General features: G+C 45.0%; 1 protein-coding gene across 1 annotated transcript in view; it reads right to left on the reverse strand.

The window, feature by feature from the left end:
* abca2 (ATP-binding cassette, sub-family A (ABC1), member 2) overlaps positions 1 to 16,109 on the reverse strand; it is a 114,770-nt gene that overhangs the window by 72,816 nt on the left and 25,845 nt on the right. The window contains exon 7 of the mRNA XM_080894837.1: positions 11,808 to 12,026. Within this exon, the coding sequence (XP_080750963.1) occupies positions 11,808 to 12,026 (219 nt within the window). The remainder of the gene's footprint in view (positions 1 to 11,807; positions 12,027 to 16,109) is intronic.

Below are 16,109 nucleotides of genomic sequence, written 5' to 3' on the forward strand. Positions count from 1 at the left end.
AAGAAGATTGCTGCTGCGATTACGAATGATGGATATAGAAGGAACCACCTAGAAGGATTCTCTGCTGCTTTAGCCCTGATGGATGGACAGGAACTGGCAACTCAGGGGTAAGAAGCTTGTCACTGCGGTTTGCACATGGCAGATATAGCAAGACCCTGACACCACTGTGCTAGAAGGGTTTGCTGCTGCTTGCAATGATAGAAGTGGAGAAACTGGCAGTTCGGTAGTAGGGACGCTAGATGCTGCATGCAAATGGGGGATGAAGGAAAACCTGGCATCCCGGTGCCTTTTTATTTATTTGTCTATGCAGACAACTGCCAACTGCCGAAGCTGCTGCTGCTTTCAGGAATGAGGGATCAAGGAACCTGGCCGGTGCCGACGTTTGCTACGGAGTTTAGCCAAGGATGGAAGAGGCTGGGAACCTGGCAACTCAGTGCCGAAGTATGCTGCATTTGCTATGGAGGGAAGGAGTACTGGCAACTCTGTGCCCTTTTATTTTTTTCCTTAACTATGCAAACTGGCAACCCGATGGTCGAAAAGCTTGCTGCTGCTTTTGCGAATGAAGGAGAAAGGTACCTGGCAACCTGGTGCCGTCTGACGCGCTGACGGTCGAGATGGTGATTGTAAAACTACGTTACTCCTGAGAGATGAGCTGTGTTTAAAGGTATTTGCCGAGAATGGACCCTGTTTGCACGTAAACGAGAATGAACAGTTTGTAGAACTGGGGGGAACCTATATAGATGACAACCGGAAGGAGCATGTTTGGAGGCGTGGTCCCGCTCCTGAAATTCCGATACATAATCTCCAATGTAATGACAGCCTCAACATGGCATTTAATATGTTCTTAGATTCTATTGGCTTCTCTGAAAATGTAAAAGAACCCACCCACCACTTTAATCACAATAGAGATCTTGTTCTGACATAGAAACTGAATATTTAACAACATTCCCTAATGTCCTTTTTTTCTCTGATCACTTCTTAATAAATTTACAATAAGAGATTACACAACATTGAGAACAGATATTCTCACAGTAGACGTCTTTCTGAAAGTGCTGTAACTAACTAAAGGGTATAATTCTCCACTGTTATCATCTTGTACCAATGCAGTGCTACTGCAGGCAGGAATGATTTCCTGTGTTGTTAAATCTGCATTTGGGTAATCCCAGCCTCTTACTGAGCGTGCTCCTGCGACTGGCCAGCACGTCATTGAGTAGGTGGGAGGTATTTTCCAGCATTGTCCTTATCTTGGACAACATTTGCCTCTCCCACGCCACCTTAAGGCAGTCCAGCTCCATCCCCACAACATTACTGGCCTTGCGGACCAGTTTGAGTCCGTTGGCATCTGCGACCCTCAACCTGAAGCTCCATCATGCAACCTCACGAAGGATAGCATGGCCACAATAGACTCATAGAAAATCCTGAGCATTTTCCAACAGATGTTTAAAAGACCTCAGCTGCCTAAGAAAATAAAGACGACGCTTGCCCTTCCTGTAGAGTGCATTGGTGTTTATTATCTATGTGTACTCCAAAAATGTATAGATGCTTCCCCTTGGCAGTATCATTAGAAAGCATAGCACACATTTCACTGCTGTGCAGATGATACCCAAATTTATCTATCCACAAAGTCAATTAACACACACCAATTAGTTAATCTAGAAGACATAAAGACCAGGATGACCTCTAATTTTCTCAAATTTACACGAAACTGAAGTTACTATAAATCTTAGAAATATAATATCTAACCAGATTCTTCCTCTGGATGGCATTACCTTGGCCTCCAGTAACGCTGTGAGGAACCTTGGAGTCATTTTGACCAGGACATGTCCTTCAACGCACATATTAAACAAATATGTAAGACTGCGTTCTTCCATTTGTGCAACATCTCTAAAGTTAGAAATATCCTGTCTCAGAGTGACGCTGAAAAACTAGTTCATGCATTTATTACTTCCAGGCTGGACGACTGTAATTCATTATTATCAGGAAGTCCTAAAAACTCCCTGAAAAGCCTTCAGCTAATCCAAAATGCTGCAGCAAGAGTCCTGACAGGGACTAGAAAGAGAGAGCAGATTTCTCCTGTTTTGGCTTCCTGTTAAATCCAGAATTCAAAATCCTGCTCCTCACATACAAGGTCTTAAATAATCAGGCCCCATCTTATCTTAATGACCTTGTAGTACCATATCACCCTATTAGAGCACTTTGCTCTCGCTCTGCAGGCCTACTTGTTGTTCCTAGAGTATTTAAAAGTAGAATGGGAGGCAGAGCCTTCAGTTTTCAGGCCCCTCTTCTGTGAAACCATCTTCCAGTTTGGATTCAGGAGACAGACACTATCTCTACTTTCAAGATTAGGCTTCAAACTGAGTTTTTCCTTTTCAGTCACCTTTTTCACTCACTATGTGTTAACAGACATTTGTTACCCAAATAACAAGCCGTGGGTGACTAAGGACATCAAAGCCCTCCTCAACAACAAGAAGAGGGCTTTCAGAGGGGGCAACAAAGAGGAGGTGAGGAAGATTCAGGTGTTACTAAAGGACAAGATCAGGGAGGCTAAGGACAATTACAGGAGGAAGCTGGAGTGGAAACTCCAGCAGAACAGCATGAGAGAGGTGTGGAGGGGCATGAAGACCATCACTGGATTCAGGCCAACCAACAGCAGGGGAACTGAGGGAGGTGAGAATAGAGCCGACGAGTTGAATCTGTTTTTCAATAGATTCGACACCACAGTGTCTGCTCCCACCCCCACAACCTCACCTGCAGTCAGCCTGGAATCCAGAGCCACACCACTGTGCCAGCCTCTCTCTTCACATGTTGCCTCCTGTGAGATTCCTGACACCCCTCCCCCACCCATCACCTTCACTCAATACCAGGTTGAGATGCAAATGAGGAGACTTCACTCAGGCAAGTCTGCTGGACCAGACGGAGTGAGTCCCCTTGTCCTCAAGACCTGTGCCCCCCAGCTGTGTGGAGTCTTTCATAAACTGTTTATGCTGAGTCTGAGTCTGCAGAGGGTCCCGGTGATGTGGAAGACATCATGCCTCGTCCCTGTACCAAAGACGCCACGTCCCAGTGGCCCCCAGGATTACAGGCCCGTGGCACTGACCTCCCACATCATGAAGACCCTGGAAAGGCTCATCCTGGACCAGCTGCGACCCATAGTAAGACCACACCTGGATCCCCTTCAGTTCGCTTATCAGCCTCGTCTCGGAACTGAGGACGCCATCATCTACCTGCTCAATCGTGTCTACACCCATCTGGACCAGCCGGCGAGCACTGTGAGGGTCATGTTTTTTGACTTTTCCAGTGCTTTCAACACCATCAGGCCGACCCTCCTGGGTGATAAGTTAGCAGCGATGCAGGTGGATGCTTCTCTGGTGTCCTGGATTGTTGATTACCTGACAGGAAGACCACAATATGTACGTCTCCCACAGTGTGTGTCTGACAAGGTGATTAGCAACACAGGGGCACCACAGGGGACTGTCCTCTCCCCCTTCCTCTTCACCCTCTACACCACAGACTTCAGCCACTGCACAGAGACCTGCCATCTTCAGAAGTTTTCTGATGACTCTGCGGTGGTTGGATGCATCAGCAGGGATGATGAGACAGAGTACCGGGCTGTGGTCGACTCCTTTGTCACGTGGTGTGAGCAGAATCATCTGCAGCTCAACGTGGCAAAGACCAAGGAACTGATCGTGGACTTCAGGAAGACCAGGAAACACTTGACCCCTGTTTCAATTCAGGGGGTCAGTGTTGACATTGTGGAGGACTATAAATACCTTGGAGTACACATTGACAATAAACTGGACTGGGCTAAAAACACCACAGCACTTTACAGGAAGGGCCAGAGTCGTCTCTATTTTTTGAGGCGACTGAGGTCCTTCAACATCTGCCAGAAAATGCTGAGGATTTTCTATGAGTCTGTGGTGGCCAGTGCGATCCTCTATGTTGTTGCATGCTGGGGGAGCAGGCTGAGGGTCGCAGATGCCAACAGACTTAATAAACTGATCCGTAAGGCCAGCAATGTTGTGGGGATGGAGCTGGACTCCCTCAAGGTGGTGTCGGAGAGGCGGATGCTGTCCAAGATAAAGACAATGTTGGATAACACCTCCCACCCACTCCATGACATGTTGGTCAGTCACAGGAGCTCGTTCAGTGAGAGACTGAGATTACCGAAAAGCACCACTGAACGACACAGGAAATCATTCCTGCCTGTGGCCATCTCCCTGTACAACGCATCCACTTAACACACTGTTTGCTGCTACAGCTACACATGTTTCTTTTCCAAATATTTATTTATGAGTGACTTATGTATGTATGTATGTATATATATGTATATATTGTACTATTCTTAGTTAGTGTATTGTCTGTCTTGTCTTAATGTTGGTTTAAAATGGAGCACTGTAACAAAAAATAATTTCCCCCAGGGATCAATAAAGTATTCAGATTCAGATTCAGACCTCTCTGCAGGAGTCCTGACTTAAGCTGAAGATTGTTGATGCTTCCACAGATCACTCTAGAGCAGTCCTGGCCCGAGGAGACCATGGAAAAGAACATCCAGTCCTATATCTTGGCCGGAACCCACATGACACAATGTATTCCACTGTGAAGAACGAAGCCTTGGCCATTAAGTGGGCACTGGAGAAACTCCAATATTATTTGTGTAGATAGGAATTTGATCTGGAAACTGACCACCAAGCAGCCACTTGGATCAATTCGAACAGAATTACAACAGCTGCCTGTTACAATGGTAACTCTCACGTCAGCCTTTTAGGTTCACCATCAGCAAGTGTAATATAGTGGCAGATTACCTGTTACCAAGATTACCAATCTTGACATAATGAGGCCAGGAAGGGGACGACTTTGACTGTAGACATGGATGTGGGCTTGCACACAGGCATCCAGATATTCCACACACATGTGGATGGATGTCTCAAGGCCAAAGAGTCAAACAAAAGGGAAGGGTGACCACTGACTTCACTATTTAGCAGCACAGGTGCAGTCAGCATATATTCTCGATTACCTCTCACTAAAAGCATTGTGCGCAGTCTCCCCGCTGTCTTCAATGCCGGATGGGTAAGATAAGGCATGGACCTCCTGGTATTAACCAGTGGGTTTGCGAACACTTGGGGTCACGTGAGCTGCATTATTCTGGGTTAATTTTTTTCCTTATAACGAGCCTGTTTAAGTTGCCTGTTGCTCATATGGATAACGAGAGATCTTCTGGTGACAATGATAACAATCTGTCAAATGATTAATGAACTCACCTCAACCATAGAGAGAAGATGAAGAAACTACACTGAACCAGGTCCAGAAGCTTTTAGTAGTTAAACAGAGAAACTGACCAACTGAAACAACAGTTGGAAGAAGAAGCAGCCCAAAATGTTGGCAATAATAACCAATCTGATTGTTCCTTCAAAAAGTAGCACAAGCAGATAACAAAAATGACTCAACAACGATCATTACAGCAGGTTTATATTAGGGCTGAACGATTATGGAAAATAATCTAATTGCGATTTTTTGCCCCAATATTGCGATTGCGATGCGATATGCGATTATTTTTTAAGGTCTTTGTCTTCTGTATTATTAAACAAAGACAAGCAATACATCTTATAGTATGGCCAATACTATATTACATTAATTTTAAACTGTTCTTTCCTGGAAGACAGACCTCTGTTATGATGACATGAGGTGATGCATGAATTGATGACTGACATTTTTATTTAACTTCTTCAATCACAACAGTATATTTGAACATACACAATAGTTTATTTTTAGCTTACAAACATCTGAGCATAAAGTGCTGACAAGGAACCCTGGTGTAAACATTAAAATGAAAGTCAGTACAATGTGCAGATTGCAGAAATATACATAAACAAAATCAGTGGCTTTACCACACTCAGTTTTTCGACATCTGTGAACTACTAGACAGTCATTCAATTAAAAAATAATATTAAATAAATAAAACTAATAAATAAAAAATACACACATCTTACTGATCTCTGCAGTCAGTAACATTACACATAAAGTGCAAACATAATAGCAATTGTATAAACACACACACAAACACGCCTTTAAAGTTTAAAGGCGTGAAATTGGACGGTCTAGTTCTGATTAGCGTCACCGCTGTCTCGGTGGAGTTTAATAAACTCGGCCGTCTGCTTCTTGCTATCTAAAATATAACCAGACACTGGTGTAAATTCTCGACTGTCTCATACTTCTGTTTAATAAGTTTTCTGTTTGACGTTTAGTCAGCTGTGTGAAAACCAAGGAGGAACCCACCCGGGGGATTAATAAAGTTTTATTTTATCTAATCTAATAACTTTAATCTCAGCCAAACCGATTTACTCACGAACAAACAAAACACTGAAAAAAGCCCAACAATAACATTTTTAGGTTGTCTAAGTGACTTATATATTACGTTTAACCCGAGCAGCGAAACTCCGCGGTGATCTGAAAATGATGTGCCGGGAGTTGTGCCGTTCTCGGCCGCATCAGTAACCCTCGAGCTCCCGGCTAGCTGTCGAGCTGGTGGGTAGCAGACGCCTCTGAAAACGTCGAAGCACTTTTGCAAATATGGGATATCTTGATAAACCGAGCAGATATTTGATGTTTACACAGCTACTTTCTCGCCTGAAAATATGTTAAAAGTTTATTTTGTGACCCAGAAAGATTAGTATGAGTAATTTTAAAACTTAGTAGCGGCCGCCATTGCTGGAAACTGGAGTTTGGCTGGGCCGCGCTATGACTTCTGGGATATGGTAGGCCACGAAGGACACACCCGACCCATCCTTCAAATTCGGGGAAAAGGAGGACGCATTTGTCGGCTACATTCGGAGGAGTCTACGAATTTGGACAGCCTTCGGCGCGTCGCTGTGACGTAATCGGTCTACAAATGCGGCCTCAGGAGGATGCAGCCCATGAATTTGGACATGTCCAGAGTATAATCACAGCCTTTGCGGTTAGAAAATTGCACTTGATCATGTCGCGATATTATCGCAAATGCGATATATCGTTCAGCCCTAGTTTATATTCAACCAAAGACAAATGTAAAGTCTTCGTGCTTCTACAAATTAAGGAATGATTCAACACTAACTTTGACTTCAATGCATGTTTATTTAAATTTTTGAACATCGTCATTGTTTAATAGCTTTTAGTTGCTTTTTCTTTCCTTTGACTAGATGGTAAATTTGTTAATATTTCTAGCTGATTAGGAGACTTATTGCATTTCAAATGCATGTCCAAAGGCTGCTAGACAATTATGAAGCGTAGACTATAATAGACATGCTTACCATCTGACAGCACTGTGGGTGTCTCGGGGCAGAGAACCACACAGTACTGTTACAACTGTCTTTCGCAAGGCCGACTTTCAGAAACTCTTTGTGTAAGTAACAAAGTCTGTTCTGTAGTCGTGTGCCTCTTTGACTCACATTCAGGCATCAACTGGTCTTTCTGCAAACTGGACCCACACAACCTCACGCTGACCTCAATGACAGAGCTGCTAGTCCACATTCACACTCCTGGACAGTGAAAAAAACTTGTAGCAGCAGCTTGGGTCTTCATGGTTCCCAGAGAATTACAAACTAAAGAAAAGGATCCAGACAAAAATCAAATCAAACCGTACAGATGGAAGAGTCCACACCCACGCTTAGTATGACTAACAAAAAACTTATATCTGCCAGTTAAACGTGCCGTTCAGATCACAGTCTAAATACAAGTAGTACTACCAATCCACAATAGCAAGTTATAGAGATTTAATCATCCAAAATGTAAATATTTAAATAAGGTTTAATTCTCCCTAGCCTCAGGATAAAGCAAAATTAATTAAAGCATCCTCCATTTGATTGAAATAATTTCAATTTGCATAAACTGAGACTGAAGCCCAAAATACTTGTCACACATGATAAAATAGAAATTAATTAACAGACATCTATTATTTTATACGTATGGCATTTAAATATGGCATTGAGCTTAGTACCTTAATATTGAATATATATAAATATATAATTTGTGTAAAAAAAAATACACTTTCAGCAGGTTTTTATTCAGATTACATGAAATCACAGGTACCAGAATAAAACCTTAAAACACATCAATTAAAAGGAGGAGGCAGAGGCCAGCCCAAGATACATGAGCAAAGGTGCTAGTTATGGGGGTCACACATGCACACTTATATGTGGAACCAGTTATATACGATCGGAGACTTTAATTATCTTCAGACGTTACATCCATTTAAGAGCTCTGCACTGCTCCTCCCAGGTTCTAGCCAAATCCCCCTTTGGGTGATCACAGTACTGGTTTCTAAAATCTTTAGACGTAGTGAGTGCAGAATGTGGTTTAGGTTGTCTCCAGTTCCTGCCATACAGTTACTTCCTTTGCTTTTGGGTACTTGATTGGCTGACTCTATCAGGTCCTAATGATAAAATGACTAAAATCAAAATGTTGGACTTCCTGTTATGTTACTATTTTTCCCCATAGCGGACATGTTTAGGTCCTCACAAAGGTCAAACATTTCCCTGACTAATATTAAACCGGCCGGATACAATGAGGTGCTTGCACTTTTAGGTGCAATGGAGAATACTCACTATTGCATGTCTTGCTGATCTATATCGTGTTGAAGCACCAACTAAAATTTCACCTGCATGGGATGATGATTACCCAATTGCCAGTATTGGTAGCCGGGAATCGGTCCGCCTGACTCACATTGCACCCGACCCCTTCGGTGCCTCCTGCAGGTGGTGGGTCTGCAGGAAGATGGGCCTATGTCCCTTTTTCGGGCACAGCCCACCAGACGCTTGCCCTCGGGCACCCTCTCCGGGCCTGGCTCCAGGGCTGTGCCCCGGTAACCCTATTCCGGGCAGGGTGAACTGTTCCCTCGATGGTCTTTTCATAGGGGTCTTCTGAATTACTCTTTGTCTGGTCCCTCATCCATGGGAGACCCTACCAGGGGGCAAAAGCCCCCAGACAACATAGCTCCTGGGATCCCTGGGACACACAAACCCCTCCACCACGATAAGGTAGCGATTCGCGGAGGGGGAGCGGGAGATCGACAGACGGATTGGTGCAGCGGCTGCAGTGACAGCACCGGTCCGTCGTGGTGAAGAGGGAGCTGAGTGTAAAAGCGAAGCTCTCAATTTACCAGTCGATCTACGTCCCTACCCTCACCTATGGTCACGAGCTGTGGGTAGTGACTGAAAGAATGAGATCGCGGATACAAGCGGCAGAAATAAGCTTCCTCCGAAGGGTGGCTGGCCCCTCCCTATTTGATGTCTTCAGTTTGCATCTACAATGTAGGAAGGGTAGTAAAAATAAAGAAAAAGCATTAAATGAGTAGGTGTGTCCAAACTTTTTACCTGTAGTGTATAACCTAGAAGATACAGATCAAATTACAAAGTACTGTTAGTTATAGTAGGGCTGTCTTGGTCGACACGCCTCTACAATGTTCCATGGAGATCAGGGGTGGTAGCTCTGGATCGGCAGACCTGGTGGTGGTTGTGGTTTCCATCTTCAAAGAAGGGGATCGAACGGTGTGTTCCCACTACAGGGGGATCACACTCCTCAGCCTCCCTGGGAAAGTCTATGCCAGGGTGCTGGAAAGGAGAGTCTGTCCGTTAGTCGAACCTCGGATACAGGAGGAACAATGCGGTTTTCGTCCTGGTCGTGGAACACTGGACCAGCTCTTTACCCTCTCAAGGATACTTGAGGGTGCATGGGAGTTTGCCCAACCAGTCTACATGTGTTTCATGGACTTGGAGAAGGCATTCGACCGTGTCCCTCAGACTGTCCTGTTGGAGGTGCTCTGAGAATATGGGGAGTCTGGCCCATTGCTACGGGCCATTCGATCCTTATACAACCGTTGCGAGAGCTTGGTCCAACATAAGTCGGACAATAAGTCGGACTCGTTCCTAGTGGGTGATGGGCTCCGCCAGGGCTGCCCTTTGTCACCGATTCTGTTCATAATTTTTGTGGACAGAATTTCTAGGTGCAGCCAAGTGGTGGAAGGCTTCACTTGATTGGTCTCAGAATCTCATCTCTGCTTTTCACGGATGATGTGGTTCTGTTGGCTTCATTGAGTGATGGCCTCCAGCTCGCAGTGGAATGGTTTGCAGCCGAGTGTGAAGCAGTGGGAATCAGATGAGGCACGCATCCAGTTCGGCCATCCGGGAGGGGCTCAGAGTAGAGCAGCTCCTCTGCATCGAAAGGAGCCAGCTGAGGTGGTTCGGGCATCTGACAAGGACGCCCCCTGGGCGCCTCCTGAGCGAGGTGTTCCACCGGGAGGAGGCCCCGGGGCAGACCCAGGACACGCTGGAGAGATTATATCTCTCGGCTGGCCTGGGAACGCCTTGGTGTTCCCCCAGATAAGCTGGAGGAGGTGGCTGGGGAGAGGGAGGTCTGGGCTTCTCTGCTTGGGCTGCTGCCCCCGCGACCCTGCCTCGGATAAGCGGAAGAAAATGGACAGATGGATGGATGGATGGATGGGATGATGATTATAATCTACTGCATATTTTCTGTTGCCACTAGGTGGCGCCACAATAGTGACCAATATTAGACGTCTGACAGTTTGGACTCAAGCATGCCCAGTTTTTGACAGACTTGACAATTGAGAAACCAGTTTCTGTCACCACTATGTGGTGCTGTGACTATTGTTAAAAGCTAACATAGTACTGGGTTCAGGGATGGACCCATATGACAGGTTTGGTCCAGATGGATGATGTATGTGAAACTGAGCAAATATAGTTCAAAAAGTTCAAAAAAAGCATCCTGTAGTCTCAGTACGTGAAACCTGTAAAATATGAACATTTTCTCTGTTACTGAAGCATGTGCACACACGGTCATGACTTTAGAATGTTGATTCATTCCATAAAATAATAATAATCCACGGAGCAGACACAATAACGCCTCTGCACTTTGTGCTGAAGACCTAAAACTGAATGAAGCAGACAGAATAGGGGTTTCGCAATAAATGGATCAGATACAATAGGATACAATAGGGCTCTTGCAATTTCAGTGCTCGGGCACCAACTATTAGACTACCACAGGTAGGGATGGGAGTCGAGAGCAAATTCTTGTAGGAAACCGGTCCCTAGAAGTCCAGTTCCTTGGAATTGTTAGTCTGCCTTATCAATGATTCCCCTTATCAGTTCGTGCACTCCTTCTACAATCAGCTAATATCAGTTCGTGTGTCAGACGAGGAAAACAGAGGCGCAGTCTACAGAGTGCATATAGAAATATAGTTTTATTGCACCAAAGGACGACAGCATGATGGTAAAGTGGAAAACTGCATCCAGGACATAAACAACCGCATTATGTTGCTAACACAACTTTGGTTCTTTGCAAGCTTCTGCACAGACAGCATGCTAATGCTAAGCTAGCCAAGAGCCCAGAGTGAAAGCTAAGTGAATGCCGACCCCAGCAGCCAGACCCTGAACTTCAACAGGTAACAAGCTGATGAGCAGTTAGGCTGCAAACTCCCGTTCTACCTGTTCATGTTTCTAAAGCAGAAAGACTCTCATGCAATTAATTTGCATCAATGTAATTTCTTTATTACTGCTTAGCAATCATTGTACTCTGAAAACGGAGCCAATGAGAATCAATAAGGAATCAAATCGATAAGTGATATCGATAATGGATTCGGAAGCGCTAAATTCCTATCAATTCCTATCCCTAAACTCCAGGGCTGGAGGTCTCAAAACAGTAAGTAGAGTAGGTCTTGGAAATGAAAAACATGCATATAGTTAACAATATTATTTCTCAATGATAACTGTAACTATACCAATGTTTAAAAATGGCCTGATGGACAATGTCCTCCATGTTACCTTTTCGGTGACACTCTGCGTGTTGATCTGCTTTCTCAGCTCCAGGCTCAGCTGCCTGAAGCGTGCTGACTTTTGCTCCGCCCCTTCGCTACACACAGAATTGCGATACGCCTGGATCACGGGTCGCTGCTTCTCAGGTACCAGCAGAATCTTGCTCAGCTCAGAGGACCTGTCCCCACAGGTGAGGTCCTCAAGTGTGGATGCAGTTAAGAGGCTGTCCTGTGATCAACAGAAACACTTTACATGACCAAAGGTCCTGATACGTTAGTCAGTAAAGTCTTCATAAGGACTTTCAGGCTCTGTGTGACACACACACACACACACACACACACACACACACACACACACAGAAGGCAAGTATTAATATTTATATATGTATTGAAAATATGGATCTGTTTATTGTTAGTATATGTGGGCCAAATGTTGATGACCCCTCCTTTTTTCATACCTTCTTCTCTTCACTTTCACCTTCACTCTGACAGCAAGAGTCAGAGGAACTGACAGTCTACACTCAAACAACACACATGTGATTTTGGTCTTTGCGATGTGGCGTTCACATCCCTCTCAGAGGCAAGAAAAAGGTCACACACTGGACTTGGTGCTTTCCCGCGGGCTGGATGTGTGCATCACGGAAATATCTGAGTTGTGCATCTCTGATCGTCTTCCTGTGTTGTTCACTCTAACGCTGCGCTGCTCGGTAGATAAGCCGTGCGCCCCAGCGCACAAAAAGCGAGCGCTTAATGCTCTAACAGCGCCGCTTTTTCTGCTGCCTTTAGGGACTCTGGAATAATGAACTCCACCTGTAAAAGTGTTGAGGACCTTTCGGACATTCTTCATTCTACCTGCACTGATATTTTGGACTCGATTGCTCCGTTTAGGACTGTGTGCACTAAGCAATTATCAGAGCCGTGGTTGAATGAACATACGCGCTCCCTTAGACGTGACTATAGACGTGCCGAAAGATGGAAAAAGGACAGATTGCACGTTTCTCTATAGATTTTCTCGTCTTTCTGCTCACCAAGAAGCTGTAAAAACTGCAAAGACACAGTTTGTCTCAAACTTGGTGTCAGTAAACAGTCACAGGCCTCAGGTACTTTCTAATGTCCTTAATCATTTTCTTAGTTCACGTGATAATGCTGGAGTCATTTCTTCACCAAGTATTTGTGATGATTTTTTAGCATTTTTTAACAACAAGGTTCTATCCATCAGGGCTGTTGTCTCGTCGTCTGCTGCCTCAGATCCGAGTCTTTCTCCTGTGTGCTCAGCTGTCTTTGATCCCGTCTCCCTTAATGACTTGACTGCGGTAGTTAGTAACCTAAGATCATCACACTGCCCCTCTGACTGTCTCCCCCCAAGCTTGCTTAAAAGCACTTTTAATACTGTCGGGCCTTTTATCCTGAGATTAATTAATACGTCCCTTGCTACAGGCTGTGTCCCATCATGCTTTAAGAGATTTAAAGGGATCTGCCCTAAAGTGGTTTCGGTTCCACTTGTCAGGAAGGTCTTTTTATGTCAATATGGGCCCCCATAAATCCAAAATAGCCCCTCTTAAATACGGTGTACCTCAAGGCTCTATTTTGGGCCCTGCCCTGTTCGCCCTCTATTTGTTGCCATTGGGCTCCATCTTCTCACGGTACAGCATTTCATTTCATTAAATTTCTAAAGCTAAATGAAAATAAAACTGAAGTTGTCATTTTTGATAGCTCTCTGGGCCCCTTTTCCTCCTACTGTAAAACACATGTAAAAAACCTCGGTGTCTATATTGATGGTTCTTTTAAATTGAATAAGCAGGTGACTGCAGCAGTTCAGTCCTGCTTCTTTCAGTTAAGACAGCTGGCCAAGGTAAAGCCAGACCTCCCGGCTAACGTCTTTCAATGTGTTATTCACATTTTCCTTACTTGCAGGTTGGACTATTGCAATTCATTGTATTTTGGTCTAGACCAGGCCTCCATCCATTGTCTTCAGATCCAGCTGCTCGCCTGCTAACTGGTACCAAACAGAGAGAGCATATAACTCCAGTTTTAGCTTCTCTACACTGGCTTCCTGTCTCCTACAGGATCCAATTTAAACTTTCACTTGTTTGTTTTTACGTGTCTGAGCTCCTCTCTGTTTATGCTCCAGGAAAAACCATCATGTCTAGCTCAAGATTAATGCTTTCCATGCCACGGACTAGTCTCAATCTCGTGGTGATGGAGCCTTCTCTGTGGCAGGTCCCAGACTTTGGAATAGTCTCCCCATAAATATTAGATCTGCACAAACACTTGACCAAATTTAAATCACTAGTAAAGACACATTTGTATGCCCTGGCTTTTAACACACTATGACCCAAGCATTCTGGTCTTATTTTAATATTCTTAGTTATTGTTTTAATTATTTTATTGTCCTATCATTGTATGATATTGTTATTATTGTTTTACATTGTCTCTTTTAATGGCATTTTATATTATTAAGCACTTTGTGCAGCATTGTTTGTCTGGAAATGTGCTATACAAATAAATTTGACCTTGACCTCTCTCAGGGTCATCCAGTACACCACTCACACTTTTACTTTACTACTTTTTAGTTAGCAGCTCCATGATGAGGCTATTATAGGCACTCAGATTTATCCTGGAACTATCAGTGATCATGCACCGGTCTCTCTCTCAGAATAGAAAACTATTCTGAAGAAGTACAAAAATCTCCTCCTAGATCACATAAGTTTGCAGAGAATATCTGCCTCCTCAAAATACCAACTGGATGATGTTTATCTGGACCACTGAGCAATTCCATTAGTACACGTGGTCGGCTAAGGTTCTGTCTCCCTGTCGCCTTGCCGGTGGATGAAGGTGGTCTCTGGGACTGTCTGTGGCGGCTTCCTGGGGCCTGGAGAGCTGCAGCTGCTGTTTTAGGGTGTCTGTGTGTCCGCCTTGGTTGGTGGGGGACTGGGGTAGATGCTAATACAGCTGATAAATTTGGGGGAACAGAAGAATCATAAGCTGGAGAAGTGATATGAGATGGTAGCAATTGGTTTGTCCCGAGCCAATTCAAATACACTTTTTTGCTTACATGTGACCACTACTCATGCTAGGGAATTCATCTAGGTCGGAGTTTTCTCCAGGACACAGGTCAGACTGACTACTTTTTCGTTTGTACAGTCTGATACCTTCTCCAAGTCCACAAAATACGTCGTCTGGTTGGATAGACCCCCATGCACCCTCAAATATCCCCGCGAGGGTAAAGAGCTGGTCCGGTGTTCCACGACCGGACGAAAACCGCATTGTTCCTCCTGTATCTGAAGTTTGACAAACTGATGGATTATCCTTTCAAGAACCCTGGGAGGCTGAGGTGCTATAGTGGGAGAACACCCTCCAGTCTCCCTGTTTAATGATAGGAACCACCACCCTGGTTTGCCAATCTAGAGGTACTGCCTCTGGATTACCAAGTAATATTGTAGAGGCGTGTCAACCCGCACAGCCCTTCAACACCCAGAGCCTTCAGGAACTCAGGATACACCTCATCGACCCCAGGGGCTCTGCCTCCAAGTTGTTGTTTAACTGCCGCAGTCTGCTTCCTCTATGAAGGACGTGCCAGAGGGATTAGGGAGGTCCTCAAAGTTTTCCTTCCACAGTGTGACAATATGTTAAAAGCACCAAACACAGTGTTGATAAAGCACTGCTTCCCCCTCCTGAGATACCTGACAATTTGCCAAAATTGCCTTGAGGCAGTCTGAAAGTCTCGTCAAACTCCTCCCACCCCCGAGCTTTTTCTTCAGCCACTGCCAGAGCCACGTTCCACTTGGCCTGCCGGTACCTCCTGGCTGCCTCCAGCCCCACAGGTTAACCAAGCCCGATAGGACTCTTTCTTCAGCCTGGTGGCTCCTTTCACCTCCAGTGTCTACCATCTAGCTCGGGAGTTACCATAATGACAGGCACCAGATACCTTGCAGCTGCAGCTCAGTGCAGCAGCCTCAGCAATGGAGGTGCTGAATATGGTCCATTCGGACTCAGTGTCCCCTGTCTCTCTCAGAACGCTGTTGTTGCTGTTCCGGAGGTGCAAGTTGAAGATCTTGTGGACCGAGGCCTCTGCTTGGTGTTTCCAGAGCACCGTCACTATACGTTCAGTTGCGCCAGGTCTGTCAAGCATCCTTCAGAGAACTTCTGGAGACTGCACAGAGACCTGCCATCTTTAGAAGTTTTCTGATGACTCTGGGATGGCTGGATGCATCACTGAGGTTGATAAGATGGAGTCCTGGGCTGTGGTTGACTCCTTTGTCACGTGGTGCGAGTAGAAAGACTAAAGAATTGACTGTGGACTTTAGGAAGA

The sequence above is a fragment of the Rhamphochromis sp. 'chilingali' genome (assembly GCF_963969265.1).
Source record: "Rhamphochromis sp. 'chilingali' genome assembly, chromosome: 10".
Classification (NCBI taxonomy): domain Eukaryota; kingdom Metazoa; phylum Chordata; class Actinopteri; order Cichliformes; family Cichlidae; genus Rhamphochromis; species Rhamphochromis sp. 'chilingali'.